Here is an 18,489-nt window from a genome sequence, read left to right as displayed (position 1 = left end):
TAAGGCAGCGCGTGCCTTCCGCGCTTGTGTCAGGGCATGCTTCGGTCTCCTTCCTGTTAGCTGTTGTGGTTGTACCTGTTACAGGGGTCTCCAAGAGAAATACACAACAGGTTGCATTTTTTTTAATGCTTCCATGAAGTTATCTTGCACAACACTGCGAATGTTGATAAAGGTCTTGTTGCATGTGATGAAGGTATTTTATAGAGGATGAAAAGAAACTAAAAGCACAAAGTCAGCAGATTCCTGTGCACATGCTGGATTTTCAGTTCATGAACTATCCCTCTGAAGTAAACAGTTCTTGCTTGCCAATGTTCTCCTTACTCCTTCATTTCAGAACTCTCTTTTACAGGCTGAACCAGCTGTTTGATGTTTCTTCCCTTTTTAGTAAAGGGGATAGGATCAAATATGTCTTTCTACAGCAATTAATTTTTTTTTAAGCAAGAAAAACACAAGTTTCATATGTTTGGTCTGCTCTGTGCACGGTCTAGAGGTTTCCGCACCAGCGTCTGTTCCTGCATCCACATGAACCTTGCTTTGCTCCTCTTGCTCAGCAGCATTAAGGTGAATTTGTGTTACAGAAATCTGAAAAAGGGGTTGCTGTGTGCCTGGCTCTGTAGGAGGAAGACTGTAAGAAAGCTTGCTCTGAATGGAACTAGTGCCGATCTCTTTTGGGTTTTAACTCCCTGGCGTGTTTTCTATTGGTGCTCTCTCTCTAAGAATACTTCCTCCTGCCTCGTTGAAATCAATTTTTACAAAAGGAAACGCTGAAAGCAAATAGTTCCTCCAGCTCTGATCGTGGGCGCTACACGCAGAGCTTGGGCTCGGTTCCCCGGGGCCCGACCCTCCCGGCGGGGGCAGAGGCGGGGGGCAGCGCGCCGGTACCCTGTCCCTTTGTTAGCCAGAGCGCCTTTGTTTCCCAGGGAAGAAACTGCGGAGGCGCCGCAGGGCCCGTTACCGAACGCCCACCGTGCCCCAGGCTCCCCGAGCGCCGCCCCCGCCAGCGGCGCGACCGCGCTCCGTCACCTGAGGCGGGCGGACCCCGCGGCCCCGCGCACGGTAGCGCCAGCTCCCCGCGGGAGGGCTCGACCGGGCCTGCACCCCGCGCCGCGCCGTTCCGTCTGTGTGAACACAATACGGACGGCGCTAGGTGCCCCCGGCGGGCAGCGCCGGTAGCGGAGGGCGGCTGGGGCTGTCAGCGGCCCCCGCCCCAGAGCGGCCCGACCGGGGGCTGCCTGGGGAGGCGGTGGCCGAAATCCCGGCCGGCCACGCCCTTCCGCCCCGCCCCCTGCCCGTCGCCCCGAGGATTGGCGGGCGGCGTGTGTACACACACGGGGTCGAGCCAATAGCGCGGGGAGGCCGCCTGACCTCACGCGGTGCGGCGGCCAATGGGCGCACCCGGTTGCCAGACGCCGCCAAGCTTGTGCGGGGGAGAAGGACCGGGGCAGCGCGCGGCGCGGCGGCGGAGCGAGGCGGCGAGTGGGGCCGGGCGCGGGGGGGGGGGTCGGGGGGGGGGGCGCGCGCGGCGGCCGGGCTGGAGGCGCTGCGAGCGCTCGCGCTGCCACGCGCCGGGGCTCGCGGCCTGGCCCTGGTGGGCTCCCGTCCCCGGGGCCTCCTCGCGAGCGGTGGGTGCGCGGCGCCGGCCCGCCCGAGAGGCGTCGTCGGCGCGCGGGGCCGGGCGGAGCGGCTGGCTCCCTGCCGCGGCCGCCGGTGAGGGGCCGCCGCCGTCTCGTCGCCTCAGCGCCGCTGCCTAGGCCCGGCCCGCGCCACCGCCTTCCCTCCGCCTCCTCCCTCGCCGCTGCCGGGCCTGCGGGTAAGCGGGGAGCCGGGGCGGGGGGGGGACGACGCAGGCTGTGAGGGAGGGCAGCGTCTTTCTTCCCGGCGGGGGGGGGACGCCGCTTCCCGCGACGCCTAACGGCCGCCCCCCACCCCCCCTTCCCTCCGTCTGGCGGCTCGGTCCCGCGGCCGCCCCCCGCCCTGGCCGTGCCGCACGCGGGGGAGGTGGCGGCGGGCGGCGGCCGCGTCCCGGGAGGGAGGTGAGCCGGTGCCTGACACCTGCGGGCGGCGGCGGGCCCGGCCGGCGGGTGACAGCCGCGCTGCCGGGCCGCCCGCGCCTCCATTGTGGGGAGCGCGCTGAGGGCGGCGGGCCCGGCCCGGCGGCGGGGCGGCCCCGGCCGGCTGCCGCGGTGGGGCAGGGGGCTGGCGGCCTGGGCGGCCCCCGCCGGGCGCGGGGCGGGTCGAGGAGGGGCCGGCCGGGGCCGCGGCCGCGCGGGGTACGGCCTGAACTCCGCAGCGTGGTGGTTGTGCCTGGCGGCTCTCGCCCCGAGAGGGCTGCTCCGGCGGCAGCAACGGCAAAACTTAATGCCTCTTCCTGCGCCCTTTGAGTTCCAGGCCTGCTCCGAGTCTCAGCCGCAAAGGGCCTGACGGTCAAATACAAATAACCGGCTTTGGGAGTCGGAGTACAAACAATAGGAGGAAAATACGGAATAAGCAAACTTCCTTGAAATGTGGAGGAAAACCACATCAGAGAGCGTGCTCCCTCCCCGAGCGAAGGGGTGATGCTGAGCTGTCTAGCAGAGAGCTTATGCTGTTGTCCTCTGTAGAAAGGACTTTATGTTTATTTTCTCTGTAAATTTTTGATTTGGCAGAGAAAGTGAATAGTTTAAATTGATCTGATTTAACATACTGTCTAAAAATTAAAGTTTTCTCCTTGGTCAGTTTTCATAATTTGGAAATCAATTATTTTCGTGACTCTTCACTAATACTTCTAGCAGCTGATAGATTATTTTCTTTTCAACTGCTGTCACTGATGTAGTTTAATTAGGCTGGACAAGAAGACAAAGCAAAATTTTGGAGGTTGTGCGATGTAAATACTTGTAACCTGATATAACATTTGGTTAAAAAATAATGTTGCTCTAGTATAAAATGAAAGATAAGTGAATAAATTTTTCTCCATTTCTTTACCCTTCCCGAATTAACTTTACTTCATTTGATTGTATTATATCCTCATACAAAAAAATGTATGACTTGTACCCATGGGGCAAAGGCTCTTTGACAGATGATCAGTGTTACAGAACAAATGCAGCATGGTACTTAACAGCCCTTATTTGTGCCAATGCTATGTGTATGCAGAGATGTTTTGTACATAGTGAAGTACTGAATTTCAGGAACTTCTGTGCAAAATAGCATATAGGGTGCTACAAACAGCACTTTGAAGAAACATGAAAAAGTAAGGAAAAATTTGCATTATAGATAAGACAAGGCTTGGCAGGAGGGGTGGTCATAAAAGTAAAAAAGGATAAATTATTATCCTTTGAAAACTTTCTTGTGAAGTGAGTCTCATGCCTCTAGAAGAGGAAGGAGTAATAGGTCAAATGATGTAGTTGTATACTAGGAAAAACCTGAAAATTATTAAATATTAGCAAGTTTGTGTCATGGATGAATTTAAGAGTGATCTTATTTCACTGTGAAATTACTGGACTTTCCTATAACCACTTCCCGTTTGTACAGAAATCACTTTTATAACACAACAAAAACAAGCCATTTGACTTGAGCTATATTGATGTAATTAACTTCACAGAAAACATACGCCTCTGATAGGAGTGCTCTTTATTGCTGCAGAGGGTTCTGGCTGGCAACCTCACTTTACAAAGTGATAAGGTGCAGTTTTCAATACAGCATCTTGACAGCAGCTATCCAGTGTAAAGGGGATAGGCCAAAGAAATCAGATGGGCAAAGGGCACAGTGGTGTTTTGCAAGGAATGTCAATACTATAGAAGACCTTTTTTTATCTTTGTCTGCTCTCATATATGCTCTGCGCTATTGTAGGGGCCTCTAGTGCATCTGCACATGCTTCCTGGACAGTTGTGAGCACCCTCACAGCGCAAAAAAAGAGGAAGCAAAATTCCAACTTCCATCCCCTTCAAGAATTTATGGTGTTATTTGGTTTAAGTGTGCAGAACTCTTCACTGCCTACAGGCAAGTTTAGTGCAAATCTCTAAAAGCAATAAAATAGTGACCTGATATGGTTGGGAGGGGGAAGCTACAGCCTATACTATATAGACAGTAATATTTTAAACTTGTGCATCCTAATGTGGAGTAGAATGAGTTCTTTAGTTAGAGCTAGTCTAAGTCAGTTCTTGGAATTGCATTTTTTCTGATGTACTACCTAAAAATAGGGTTCTTAGGGTTGTCTTTATTAAACGACAATTTCTTAAATTGTTCTCTCTTTCTACATACTTCTTGGTGAAATGATTAAGAATTTCTCTTCTATCTTTCCAATCACATTCACAGGGCATGACTAATAATGAATCAACAGTGAATCTTGAAACAGGGAAAATAAACTGTCTAGTCTTGTGCAAGGAAATACACTTGTGGATTTCTCGTGTGCAAAGCCAAGAAGCCACTGGAGTCAGACAGGTTTATCACAAAATTTTAGGTATTCATTGGAAAAAGTTGAGATATCTTGGTGTGGTAACAGTATGTATACTGGCTCAGAGCTGATAGTATAAACGCCTGTTGAAGGATCTGAAAAACTAAGCATAGGCTAGGAAATATGTAAAAAGGTGCAGGTGTGGTAGGGAGTGACAGTTTTTTAACAACTTCCTGGTTTGATTGTTTATGTGGTGTTTGTAGCATCCAGTGTTGAACTGATATCAATTCTTTTCCCCTCCCTGTTACTTGATTTGTAGACTATAGCTCTTTCGCAAAAAGGTGACACAGTAGTAAGTGATCTTACTGTTACAGTTTCATTAACGGAACTTTTTTGCTACTTTGTCTGATTTCCTGAGCGCAGTTTCCAATAAAGGTCTTTACAGACTGTTCAAGTTTCATACTTTCCAATATTAATAGCATTTAAAAAAACAGTCTAAGCAAATCAAACTGTATGCCTATGATAGTTCAGTTTGGAAGACTACTATATATTGTAATATAAGCTAATAATGTGTGTACTAATATATGTGTTAGTAGGATCTGTAACAAAAGCATAGCTTTCTAGAATGTCGTATTTCTAGTGAAATACAGAATAGTAATTAAATGAAAAGGGATGTTATTTGAAATAACTGCTAGATCTGACTATTTACATACTACTGTTGAAGTTCTTTGCCTTTCAGAACACAGCCTGCAGAATCCAAAGCCTACTGAATAGTAGCATTTTGATAATACTTGTTGTTACTGAAACCTATAGAAATTTTTAGGTTTTTGCAGCACTAACTTGGTGATAAAGTAATGCTTTAGATAGCTCACATTAGTATTGGCTGTCACAATAGAGACTGAAACTAAGCTGGAAAAAGATAAGCATTGGTTTTGTTAGTACCCTTGGTTGTGAACTGCAGCAATTCAGGTGTTGATGCAATTTCATTATTTCTGTCTTCGTGATAATGTTTAAAAGAGAGGTAGAAGACAACTCGATACTGTTAACTTTGCAGATCAGTTAAGCATGAATTGCAGAGGGGGCTCCTTTAGAGGTATCTTTGAAGGCAATATCCAGGGTCCCCATGGCACTGTGATCTTCCTGGTTTACAGTCCTTAGGATATTTGATAGACACTAACAGGCGGGTTTTTCAGAAAGCTTCTAAACGTGCTGTTGCTTAACAGCTTCTAGAAATAATCCATTTTATAAAGATGATGTTCCTTTTCTTTTGACTGGTTTTACATCATTGCAGTCAGTGAAATTTTACAGAACAGTGGTAAGAGGAGGCAGTGATGGTAGTTGAGATTATGCTGCTTCTCCTGTTCCTAGATAGCTGCTGTCCTAACAGTGTACGGGGTGCCTGTGTCCCAAACGTTTTTGTTAACTTCTGTAGACCGAAGTCCATTTGTGAATGTAATTCTGGTCTTGCAGTTTGATTTTATTTTTTTTCCCTGTTAAAGTTAGGGCATGTTCCACTGTTTGGTAAGTCAGGTTTCTCCTGTTTCATCAGGTTCCTGTTGCTGCCAGATTTGCCTCAGTTTGGGTGGGAATAGCAAATGATTGAATTCTGTCTTACGATCTCTTTAGTTCTTTTGTTCTACAGAGGCCCTTACTACTAACCTCTGTTTGGGTGACTATATCATCTGGGAAGGTGCATGAAAAGGTTGCTTTAGTAGGAACTCATAGTTTGTTTCTTCATGGTATGTTAGATGTGTTCTGCATGAGTAAATGACCATTTTTGTTCACTGTTTTGTTACTGGGAATTTCAGCCCAAGATGTAAGTGTAAAAAAAGTAATGAAAAATAAGGTCATATGTTCAGAATGAAGCTGGCAGGTTGCTACAAGTATGCCCTGTTTCTCAGGCTATGAACTTTTAGTGAAGTTGCATAGATGAATTCTTCAACTTGGTAGCAGCTATTATAATGATATTTGTGGGAATTAAAGTCTTAAAGCAAATGTATCAGTATTTGTTCATTAAAGCTTGTGAATTCCAGGCCATTAACATATTAAAAGTCACTTGTGAGTCATAATGGTCATCCAAGTATTAAACCTTTCCTATCTGACCAATAGCTGTAATTACCAGAATAACAGTAATTGACCTTTAATAGAAATTATGGTGGTGAAATAACCAATAATTATGAATGAGATTAGGAACTGAAAGTGAAAGTGAGTTTATGTCCCCAGAGTGAAATAAAAACCCTTTGTGTACATGGGCTCTCCATTTATTGTAAGGAAAGAGGTAACTTTTCCTTTCATTATAGACTTGACCTTGAGACTTGAGCAGCTTGAAAAATATATTTCTGTTCTCTTAAATGTGCAATCTGATTGTCGTAAGCTTCAGTTTATTTAAAATATAACATAATTGTAAATACATTTAGAATTTTTAAAAAAAATTTTATAACTTTATGTATACAACTGGTAAAATTTCAAGCTGTTTATTGATTCTATGTAACAGCAGGCATCTTCTGTCCGTCAAAAGCAAGTTATTCATCCTGCTTCTTGCTGTATAAGAAATTGGAAAAACTATGATCTGAAGACAAAACATTCCTCTTCTTCCTAATGGATTTTTGAAGCATGCACAGACTCCAGTGAACTCTTAAAAAGCATGGAGTAGTCTTCATACAAACAAACCATATCCAATCTATTGTCACATTTCAATCCTTAAGTAAATTTTCAGGAGATCATAAATGCTTTTTTTTTGGAAAGAGTCATGATGGTTCTGCAAACCAGACTGAGCTGAGCAGTTTGCTAAGTGCAAAGGGTTAGTCCTGTCCTGTGCACAGGCCTAGATGGTCATCTGAACTTCCAGTGGGTTGCAGCATATGGAAAACTTTCTTCTTCCCCCTTTCAGCCCCATTGTTGCTATTCTGACAATATTAGAACTAAATTGATTCATTGAGGTAGTCGGGTAGAAATGGGAGTTGTTGAAAGCACGTAGCATGGGGAAGGAATGTGAAGCAGAACAAGTAGGGCAAAGTGGGAAAACCCTTTTAGTAATGATAGCAGGGATAGGATCTTGCATCAGTGCAATTTGTTTCATGGAACTGTATCCTTTAGGTAATTTTGCGTGCTATAATCAGTATTTGAGAGCTTGTGCATCACTAGAAAAATTCCCTTTTGCCTTTGAATTTAATTATAACTAAAAAAGCATTAAAGTTTTTGTAACCTTTACCCTTCGGTGAACAGCGTCATAATCTTCAATCCATGCAAAAGTAGAGTTAATTATGGCTTTAAACTAGAACAAAGCTTCTAGCAAATTACAAGGAGAATGTACGAAATAGTAACTAAGTCTCCATCATCAAGTTCTTTATCCCTATATAACTTGGTGATTTTTAATTAAATGCAAATGTAAAATTATCTTCAGTTCACTGGATGTTAAGATGCTTTCAGCTGCAGGGTGTAGACAAAAGTGTATCTCAGCAGGGTGGTTGAACTGTTCCATGTGTTTATCAAAGTACTGATAACTCTGGAAATTTTAAAATCTCAAAATTAAAACTCATTACAAGACCAGATTAATATCTAGAGCATTCTCTGATACATCGTGCAGTATGCAAGCTGGTGATAGCAAGAAGCTTGTTTGACGTCTCAGTAGTCAAAAGATTTTTTCAACTGAGCGTAATTGAAAGAGGAGCTAATCTATTATTGGCAATGCACAAAGACTGTCTTAGCAAGATATTGTAGTCATTCATATGGATCACTAAATTTTTTTCAAATGTCAATCCATTACTAACAGGAAACTTCTTAAGGCAAAAAATATGTTTGTAAAAACACAGTGTGCTCTTTACTCTGAAAAGAAGTTGTACCTGCCTTTTCCCATGGAAGCAGTAGATTCCCAAATGTTGTGCCCTGTGTAGTAGTTGGCTATGGAAAAAACCCTGGGCTAGAAACCTAGTTAGAGAGCAAAAGGTGAGCTTACACAATAGATTGTCTACTTAAAAGAATGGCAGCTAAATTTCTGTTAATTCCAAATGTATCTGTGCTGATAAAAATGTCTATAAAACTCAGAAATTTTAGATCATCTTACTTTAAGGGCTGCATGGATGTTATCCGCTGTTCTGATGTTAAGCCGTATGAACTTTTATCTTGAATGACAGTAGACTAGTTTGGGGAATTAAAATGAGCTTTCAGAGGTTCAGCTACCTGAGATTATTCCACATGTTTAATGTAACATCCTCCTTATTTGAGCAGTAAGGGACATGCTTCACCTTGTTGGTTTTGAAATAAGCCATGAGTGCTGCTTCTATTCTTACACACATGGTTTACCACTAGTATTTACATGACATTGGGCATGTCTAAGAGCATGCCTAACAAACTGAGTCCCTTGAGGGAAGGAATACCTAGTTGCGGATTGATGGGATTTGGGTCTCGGCACTGTCAGGACTGCACAAGCAGCAGAACTTGAGGCTCAACAGTGCTGTTAAGTGCATGGAGACTTCAGGCATTTTCATCTAGGGGAGAGTTGGATTACAGCTTTGGATTTTGTTCTTGTGTTGTGTGTTCTTGTCACTTGTACATCCACTCAGACTTGTTTTCATCCCTGGGGTTCAAGATATTCAGTAGCCTCCATCAACAGTGCTTTTGCTAGTCATGTAATAATGTCTACAACAGTGAGAATAAATATCACAGGCAGTGGGATTAACGGGGATGTAGCATTTGGGATCAAGTCTGAGAGTATTGTAGGGGATCTGATTAGTTTGTTGCCTCAATATATACAGCAAGAGGTTCTTAAAGGGACATTTCCCCTTACATGCTTTTATCAAACCACAATACATGTGAGTTATTAGTTAAGTGCTACAGTTTATACCAATTGAACTTACATGTAGGCCTTGTCTAGTCTTCCAGGTTTTTTGTGCAGTGTAAATTTGAGTCATGATAACTGCTGTTGTCAGGAGGTGTCGGTTAATTTGTTCTGATCACACATTGGCATTTTGCTCAGTCACATAACTTAGGAGAACCTGGTCAATTGCAGGTACTTACTTGGTTCTGTTCCTTCAGATTTCTTCTGTCACCTGGTTTCCCCAAACTACAAGATGAGAACCTCACTTTCAAATTAGGTTTCAGTTGTTGTATCTTCCATTTGCATCTTGGTTTAAAGTGGTCATGCTTACTTTGTTTTCGTGTCACGTAGTAGTGAAAACTTCTGTATTTTGGATTCGTAGGTTGCAGTCTCTTAAGTCACATAAAAATGATTAAACAATGAAGCTTTTAAACTCACTGCTCTTAAGTTATTTTATTTTGTTAAAGACTCCTCATATAATTTAGCAGTCAAGTCACTTAGATTTCCTTTGGTCAGTCTCTCTAATTACCTTGTCTGTTATATACAAAGGCTTTTTTGAAGGCATCCAGTGGCTTACAGTAAAAAGAAAACAAACAAGACCTTCATCAAACACATCATGGTGGGAGTTCCTTTCCGATTTTCCTAAGAGCTACTTTCTAATACGATTTTCAAAATAAAAATTTGATATTTGATAATCTGGTCTTGTAATGATAAATAAAAATTATCTGTGTGATAACTGAAGATGGTGACTTATTTCCCATTCTGTGTATGCAGCTTGTTGAATACACCCCTTGGTTGGCTTTTTGAAGTTCTACATTAAATGACAAGCTGGATGTTATATGGACATGGATATTCCTGCCTTTTGCAGTTTGTAGGCCAAGTTTATTTGTTGTGTACGTAAATAAAGGATAAAACTGGGACTTAAATCATTTGAAGAAGACTCAGGGAAAAAAGTTGACAAATCAATGGCATCTTCTTATAGAGATGCAAAATCTGTAATTTAAATTGCAGAAATCTGGTAACAAAGTTGTGTTTTTGTTTCTCGGGGTGCCAATACATTAATTTGGCTAGTACACACAGATATTTTCACTAAAATTGACCGGTTTTAATCTCAGTCGCTTCAAAAGGGAGTTGGATATTGAAATGTTTTGTAGGAATAAGATGGGGAGACACTTCCTGGGAGCAGGTGGATTTCTGATAAGTACTTTGTAATTTTGAAATTTTCCTGGTCTGAAAACTGAGACAGAGTGAAGCAACATATGTGTAACACATGGTCTGATCCATGTAGGTGCTGTGCATAAATTAGTGGTTTAAAACTGAGCTTGTACTGATTAATAAGGAATCATTTTGTTACTGCTGTCTTCTGAAATGAGCCTTGCAGTACCATAGCTTGAAGGTTAGTAATATAGAGAGGGGTGTGAAGAATATAAACTAATTTCTAGTAGAAAGGCTGGCATTACTTTTTTTTTTGAAACTGGTGACACTTTCTTTCCTCTTAACTGACCCAGTTACTTTGAATAATTTTCACTTTGCAATACTCTTGATCAAGTAACTGAAAAAACTCCTTGGTGATGACAAAGATCATTCTGGTATACTAAAACACCTACATCTTCTTCTGTGTTCCATGAAGACTTTTCATCATAACAATTTAGGTAACTGTCCAATAGTTGTCTTAATTTGTAGTTGTTTAACACTGATGCAATACTTACACAAATGGCACTTTCTGTTGAGAAGTGGAAGTGGCCTCTGGGACTGGAGAGAATCTTTGTGTGATGCTGGTCTGTGTGAAGTACTGATAAGAACTGGAGAAAGCTAAAGAAAACCAGGATAAGTTTGGTAAAACTTAATTTTCAGGGACAGAAAATTGACAGTTATGGTACAGGGCTTTTCTACTGTTAGGTTTTAGCCAGTATGTGTATCTTAAAAGGGATAATTTAAAAATAAGATTTTGTACCATGGAAAATAAACCTAGGAAAGAATATGATATTTTTCTGCAGATAACTGCTTACTGTTTTGTATTGTTTCTTGTGCTGGGATTCAGCTTCAGTATCACTGAAATTCAGAATAGATCTGGCTTTTAACTTGCAACAGGAATAGGTACATGTAAACACTCTTGCACTGTTTTGTTGTAACTAGAGCTTTGTTATCTGGGCTTTTGTAAATTTAATGCCCAGACTGGATTTTTAATGTTACTGGTATAAGTGATTAGACAACATATGTTCTAGAAACTTTTAACTCGGACGTTTACAAAGTTGGACAGTTCAGTTGGTTCACTGTACTGTACAGTATCTGACCAAAAAGCAAAATTATGGGAGTGGTTTATAAACCAAGGCTTAGATTATGAAGGGACAACCTTAGTTCAAATAAAGCAATCTCTGTGTCTTATGTACTTTGGGCTCTGAACCTGTCTTTGTGCAGCCTCATTTCAGTAGAAACCAGCTAAAGAACAAAAAGGTTGAGTGTTACGTTTCTCTATCTGTGTGGTGCAAGCTGTCAAACAGCAATTAGGAATGAAGAGAACCTCCATTTTGAGGCCATCTGTGTAGGTTCTTTTGTCTGAACCTGACAAGAGGTCGTGGCAGATGGTGGGGTCACAAAGTCTGGCTTCTTGAGCTTGACAAAATGTGTTCATAAAGCTGGAAGAAAACCAACTGTTCCTACTGGCTGAAGAGCATTGTGGCAAAGGACTGTAATAGTTTATGGACAATACATTCTGGATCACTAAGCTTGACAGCAAATAACTTGTTGAAGATGAAACTAGTTTGCTTATCTGTAAACAGGTTAAAACTGGTTAGCAAATGTATTCTTAACTGTGTTTTATTTGAGTAAATTACTTGTAAAGCCTCTTAAAGCAAGAGGGGGGAGGTCAAACTGCATAATGAATTTTGGCCAGAGCTCCAGATGATGTATTTGAAGAGCTTATGTGGAAGGAGGAGGAAAGTAGAAAAAGAAAAGGCACATAAATCATAATTTTCAGATGCAATGCAAGGATTCAGTATTTGGTCTTTGCTGTGACCACTGTAGGTTTATGGCTTTTCTGTGGCTCTTCAAGTTTCAGGATTGCTACGCAGAGCCAGTAGTCCCTTTCCCCAGGGTGTGAATACATATATCTCTGTAATGCGCTCTCAGAAGGCAGAGGAAAAAGTTTATTATTTTCTTGGATGTTTTATTGTGAAACTAAAACTTACAGTTTTCGTGGGAGAGTGTCTTAGTAGACAGAATTGTGTGGTGTTCATATGCTGGAGTAACTGCTTAATTATGGTTGCAATAAATAGAGGCATTAAGGAAGAGAAATACAGCTCATTCAACAGGAAATGGAGAACACCTCTAAGTTGAACAAAATGTTTACCACTAACTCTAATAGTTTAATTGATATGATGACTGAATAAACCCAGAAATCTACAGAAACATCGTAGAATTTAAAATTCTTCTGGATTGTCCAAAATCACTAATGCAGTGATGGTAGAGTTCCCCGTTAGCTATGCACACTACTGAAACGGTTTCTGGCACTTTTCTAGAAGGGAGGTGGAGACACTGGCATTTCTTAGACTTTCTGTAGGTTAAAAACCAGAGGAAACAGCATAAATTGCACCCTGCGTTTTTAGCTGGTGAGTTCTGCTGGAAGTGGTCATGACTTACATTTGGTAACTAGTTTAGGCATCTTTCAAAAGATCTTTCAAAAGATCTGACTGAATTGATTCCACACTTGAAAGTGTGAACAGGTCTTCCTTTCTTATACATCCAAGTGCAGTTCAGATGTCTTTTGTAGTCCCATTTTTTTAACAGCAAGTAGTACTTACAAAGTACTTTTGAAGTACTTAAACCCTTTGTCAAGTTAATTCTATCTTTAAATTGGTTTGTGCTCCCAGCATTGACTTGTTTCCTTTCCGGGTTTTTTTTTTTGTTAACATTGTAACTTGTTTTGTTCTGTTTTCTGTAAGACTTCTGGAAGCTTTGATTGAAAGAACAAGTCACTTCAAGTACTTTCAGTATACCAAAATGTTTGTCTTTTCCTGGAATTCTAATATGATAATTCCAATTACATAGGGTTAATAAAAAAGCCTGAAAATACTAAAAAGATGAGTTTGAACGGGAATGTTTTTTCTTGGATGTTTCCTAGAAGTACTTAATATTTGCTGTGTATATATATTCCATAGTATTTCCTACTTTTTATCAGAATCTTTGGATGTCTGCAGTGATGCAATTAGAAGCTCTCTCTGTTGTTGGAGCCTAAAGAGACACGATGGAGAGAATTAATTCACTTCCAGTTTTCAGAGTCAGTCTGCATTAGATGCAAATGATTGCATGGTTTTAATTACAAGATTTTAGTAATGGTATGACGTACTTTGCTAGCACGTTAATGTAGTTAGGCCTCTGTGTAAATTGGGCCTTTATCTATAAGATTACTCTGCCTGCTACAGGCAGTGTACATTTCTAGTATCTGTGCAGGACCTGACTACTGTGCTGATTGATTTTATCAAAAAGTGTAAAAGAAAAAACCTGTCCTCTGGAGATGTAGAGCTTCAGCTTGAGAGGTAACTGAAAATGTATTTATACTAAGATATTTTATTAATTTTCTTACAGGATGTTCATTTTAAAGATTCTGTGAAGATGAAAAGGCATATCTTATGGTTTTACGGAATATAAAGCAATACTGTCTGACATGACGGCAAAAAATGTAAGTACAGTTCTACAACATGTATTACTTTTTTTATATATATGTATATATATTGGCGTGCTGCCAGTCACTTCTAGCTTTCAGAATTTGAAGGTCTTTGTGTTTGATTTCTTGTATTTGTCTGTACAAGAAATCAAACACACAGACTTTCAAATTCAAAAAATCTTGTTTTATTTTTGTATACTACAAATGCATACCCCATAATCTTCTGCAGTATTTTGATAAATGTAAACTGGTTAGAAGCTCTTTAAGGATGTGGAGTTTCCTCAGCTGTAGATCAGGTTGATAACTGGGGAAACGCTTTATGCTGTTTTGTTACTGATCCTTATGGGTCCCTTCCAACTTGAGATAGTCTTTGACATATTCTATGATTCCTATAACATTACTCCAAATTTATCAGAGAGCTTCTCATTTTTTTGAAGCATCTCACCTTTGACCAGGGGAAAATCCTTCTACTGAGTCTAAGTCTCAAAACTCAAGAAAGAATGTAAAGGTGGCATATTTTTTTACTAATGTTGGTACACTTTCGGTTTCTGGAAGACTGAGGGCCTTCCTGTTTCTTTGCCACGTTAACAAGCCTCTAATTTGGTGTCTAGAGGCTCTATATTTGACTCCCCTATTGTGATTTCTGAGGAAGCTTATGAAATGTCTAACATTCTGACCTTACTTTTCTGCCTAATTATCTGTGCTTCCTGAGGTACACAATTTGTGTAGAGAACAGTTCTGATTAAGCTTGGTGGTCAGTGAGGTGAGTATGACTTCAGGCCCCAGACAGTTTACCTGTTGACTGCCTTTGATAGGGCATCCTGCAGTCTAATTAAATCTGGACAGGTTTAGGAACCAACACAGCTCAGGAAGTACCCCACAGGAAAAGTGCAGGTAGCCCTAGGGTGGCTCTCTGTTAAGTAACTGCAAAAGCTTTTGTGCATTTTTGGTTAGATTCATGCCAAGAGCGTAGTTCGGTTAAATTAATTCTCAAGTCTCAGAATGGTCTTTTTTGTGGGCTTTATTAATAGTTTTATTTGGTTTGTAGTTCCAGGTAAGGCTTTCAGATGTCTTAGATCTGTTTGATTCAAGCTGACCACACCAGAAAATAAATTGATGTGTGTATGCAAAGCCCTTGACTTACTTATTTCATAGGCCGTATTCAACTGTAGTATAAATAGGTAATTCTACTGATGTATGTGGAATAGCTGCAGAAATCCAAATCATTTGTGGTTTTGACCTTTTGTTCAATGCAGTCAAAAGATAAATACCAATGCCAGTAAAATCCATGGAGTGTTATGTGATAAGGTCATAGAGTGACATACGTTGGAAGGCATCTCAAGAGGCCATCTACTCTGGTGCTTTGCATAAGGCTTTTTGACACTTGGATTCAGAGCCCAATTGCTCCCTGCTTTGTTAGGGCTGCTCAGGGCTTTGGGGTTTGAAAACCTTTGAGGACAGATATAGGACGTTGTCTGAGCAACATGCTCTTGTGCTGAATACAAAAATATGTTTTTGTTGTTGGCTTTAATGCAAGGCTGTAGTTATTTTATAGAGTAAATATTTTATTGGTATGTATGCTTTGAAATTTTGCATATTAAACTATGCAAACTTAGTTACTAGTTAATGTTTCTGGGTTTATTTACAGAAAATCAGTTACTGTGGTGCAGATGGAAGTAGAACTCAGTTTTCATGTTTAAGTATACTTTTTCAGCAGATTTGCAAAATAAATAACAAATCTTTATTTGTTTATACAAATAAACAATATTAACCCTTGTAAAAACAAGAATGGTCATATACTTTCTGTACTGATTTGTAGCACTTATTCAGGATTTCCCAATCTTAGTTATTCAGAATTGCACGCTCAGACCAGTAGTGTCAGCCCTAGTGTAGAGTTCTAGAGTTTAAAGTACATCTGTGGGTTTCTGTAGCCTGAAACCTGTTTCACATGTAAGGTTAGTGTTTGTCTGTTACACTGTCTGAAATATTTCGATGGTCTGCGGAGTGAGTTGAGGGAGTGAGTTTCTCTACTTCACTTTTTTTTTTCTTTCCATTGAAGCATCAAGGAAAGGGAACTTTAAAGTACTGGAATTTGGACATCTGGAAAACTCTTAAAGGGCACTTACCTTTCATCAAACTTGTACCCATCAGGAAGCTATCATCTCCATGTTCTGAAATCACTATCCCTCAACTGGGACACAGTAGTCTGGGGATGTTTGTGCTCCTAATGCATCGCAAGAACAAAGTGCAGTGAGCTTAGGCTAAAATGTCTTTGCATCTCACATGCATAAGCTATGTTGAGCAACCTTGTCTCCAAGGAAGCTTGCGGTTCAAGCACATAGCAAAATGTTTCCCTAGACTGAATGTGTATGTGAGATGAGTAACATTCCCCATCATTGTTTTTCCTTGCTAACTTTTTGAGTACATGATGGGAGAATTACCAGGGCTGGGCTCACTGCTGACCTGCTCTAAATGTAGGACACTTTCCGGTATCTGTTTGTGGAACAGTGATTATGGGAAATTTGACCTTCCTTAGAAAACACAATGAAAGCAGCTGTGAATAATAAAATGTTAAATAAAAGTTACGGATTCTCTTTGAGATGAGATATTTATGTGCTTACCATATACATTGTACCTAGATGTAATTTAAATCACCCTGTAATAATGGGTTATTTCATTCTTTCCTTATATCATGTGTTTTTCTTGCCTGTTTTGTACTTCCATTCCTATCCGTCCTTCAGGTAAGAAGGCAAGACACCAAGACAGTATTGAGAAGTGGGGGGGGGGGGGGGGCAGGGGGCAGGAATGAGCAAATATTCAGAGTTATTTTTAGGATAAAATAAATAATATGACTGAAGCAGATTATTTGGAGACTGTTAGGTTGGTTGTCTGATCTGAATTTATATACGTGTGCTTGTAAAGTTACTTGTTGCTGCCTCTCAGAGGGTGGTTGCCTTATAGGTAAGGTTATTTAAATCGCTGTACTAGTTCTTCTTTCACATGTCACTGTGGAAGAAAATGAATGAGTTTAACTGCTGAAGTTGGTCAAGAGGGTCTTAAACAAGCCTCAAAACCTGTCTTATACAGGACACGCTTCAAAAACAATGTAAAGGACATTAGCTGTTCTGCACTGACAGTCCATGCAGGTTTCTTGTAGTTTGTGATGCAAGCCCTTTTTAGGTCCTGTATGAGTTGCTTCTGTAAGTGATACTACTACAGTATGTCTACAAATGAGTCTGTTAGGGCTTACAGGTATAAGAAAACAGCCAGTTAATGGATTCACTACCTATTTGCAACTTCTGTGTGCTATAATCTGGATTAATTCTAGGGCAGAGAGAATAAAAACTTTTCAGGTTAATGGGAAAGTTGATTTCTGTAAGGGAAGAAAAGGATTGCAGGCGGAGTTCTGCTACTTGAACAGTATGTCAAGCAGTGGAGAAGGCTGATAAAGCTACAAGAGCAGCTCGTGACAGTCTGCCCCATCCAAGAGCCTGGTTGTGATTCTTTTTTCTTTCCCCTTGCCCCATTTGGAAACCCCTTCACCTACTAGGGCTTGATGGAAGTATTTAACAGTGCAGATGCCTGTCAAGTGCTTGCTTCATGGCTGGATTCGTCTTGCTGCAGATGGACAGAAGTAGGAGTTCTGCTCCTGCTCTGCCTAGTAATCCAAACACTCAGGGGCAGTGTTGTAAAGCAGAAATACCACATGAGCTGTACAAAAAGTAATAAATGATACCTGTGTAAGCATGGGATTGTTTGCTGGTGTCAGCTTAGGAGTAGTGAAATGACAAGATTCCCAAAAGCAGTAGGTGGTACAGTCGCTCTGTGACTGTGACATACAGGTAACACCGTGGCCTGGGACCTGTCTGACGTTGAAGTGGAATGCTATAAAGTTCTTGTTCTGCTGCAGTATTATAATACTGCATCACGCTTTGTTTTGTCTGAGGGCTTAGGTAGATAATTCTTTCATAAGAGAAATTCCTTTAGATCTGCCACACTTCTCATTTCAGGTCTCATGAAATTAAAGTTTGTTTTCAAGCTCTTCTAAATTTAGATACAAAGATTATAAAATTGAGAGAAGGGCTCCTGTTCATTGGATGGTCTTTATAAATGTGTTACTAGGACCATCATAATGAAAATATGTATTTCTGTGCAAACTACAGTTCTGCTGTAATTTTTTTATCATTTGGATCGCTGAAGTGCAAGATACAACAAAAACCACCTCAAGTACTTAGTTGCGTTTTCTTAAGTATTGAACCAGTTAAATTATCTACATCTTCCAGAGAATTAAATGTAAATGTTTGAATTTTCATAATAGGTGGAGAGTCATCTTGGTCTGACAATGCATATGTATATCATCTTCAGTGTTTTAACTGAAGCACCGATATGAATCAATAGGGAAACATACAGTTGTAAATCCAGAGCTGAAAGTTCAGTTGTGAACAAACTGCAGTGCTCTCTTTGAAGATGTTCATAGGAATTGTAATTCTTATCTTTTCTCTTGGAATGAGTTAAGGCCCTTGTATCTTACACTTGATATTTACCCCTGTGGCTCCCCTGTTCCTTCTCTGAATTAAAATTTTCTCCTCTTTATGGTGTTCTATTTCTTGCAAAGGCAGGGATCCTGTGGAGAAGCTGATA

At 41.0% G+C, this 18,489-nt stretch overlaps 1 protein-coding gene across 3 annotated transcripts in view; it reads left to right on the top strand.

The window, feature by feature from the left end:
- Nucleotides 1-1,400: 1,400 nt before the first annotated feature.
- TFDP2 (transcription factor Dp-2) overlaps nucleotides 1,401-18,489 on the top strand; it is a 63,000-nt gene continuing 45,911 nt past the window's right edge. For 2 of the 3 annotated variants that reach the window (XM_040612823.1, XM_040612820.1), the window contains exons 1-2: nucleotides 1,543-1,810; nucleotides 13,770-13,863. In XM_040612823.1, coding sequence (XP_040468757.1) covers nucleotides 13,849-13,863 — 15 coding nt within the window. In that variant the 5' untranslated portion in view covers nucleotides 1,543-1,810; nucleotides 13,770-13,848. Of the gene's footprint in view, nucleotides 1,473-1,542; nucleotides 1,811-13,769; nucleotides 13,864-18,489 lie in introns of those variants that run through there. The other variant, XM_040612822.1, reaches the window with a different exon arrangement.

The sequence above is a fragment of the Falco naumanni genome, chromosome 13 (assembly GCF_017639655.2).
Source record: "Falco naumanni isolate bFalNau1 chromosome 13, bFalNau1.pat, whole genome shotgun sequence".
NCBI classification, from domain to species: Eukaryota; Metazoa; Chordata; class Aves; order Falconiformes; family Falconidae; genus Falco; species Falco naumanni.
The sequence above is the reverse complement of the archived record's forward strand: the minus strand, read 5'-3'. Positions and strand labels throughout refer to the sequence as shown.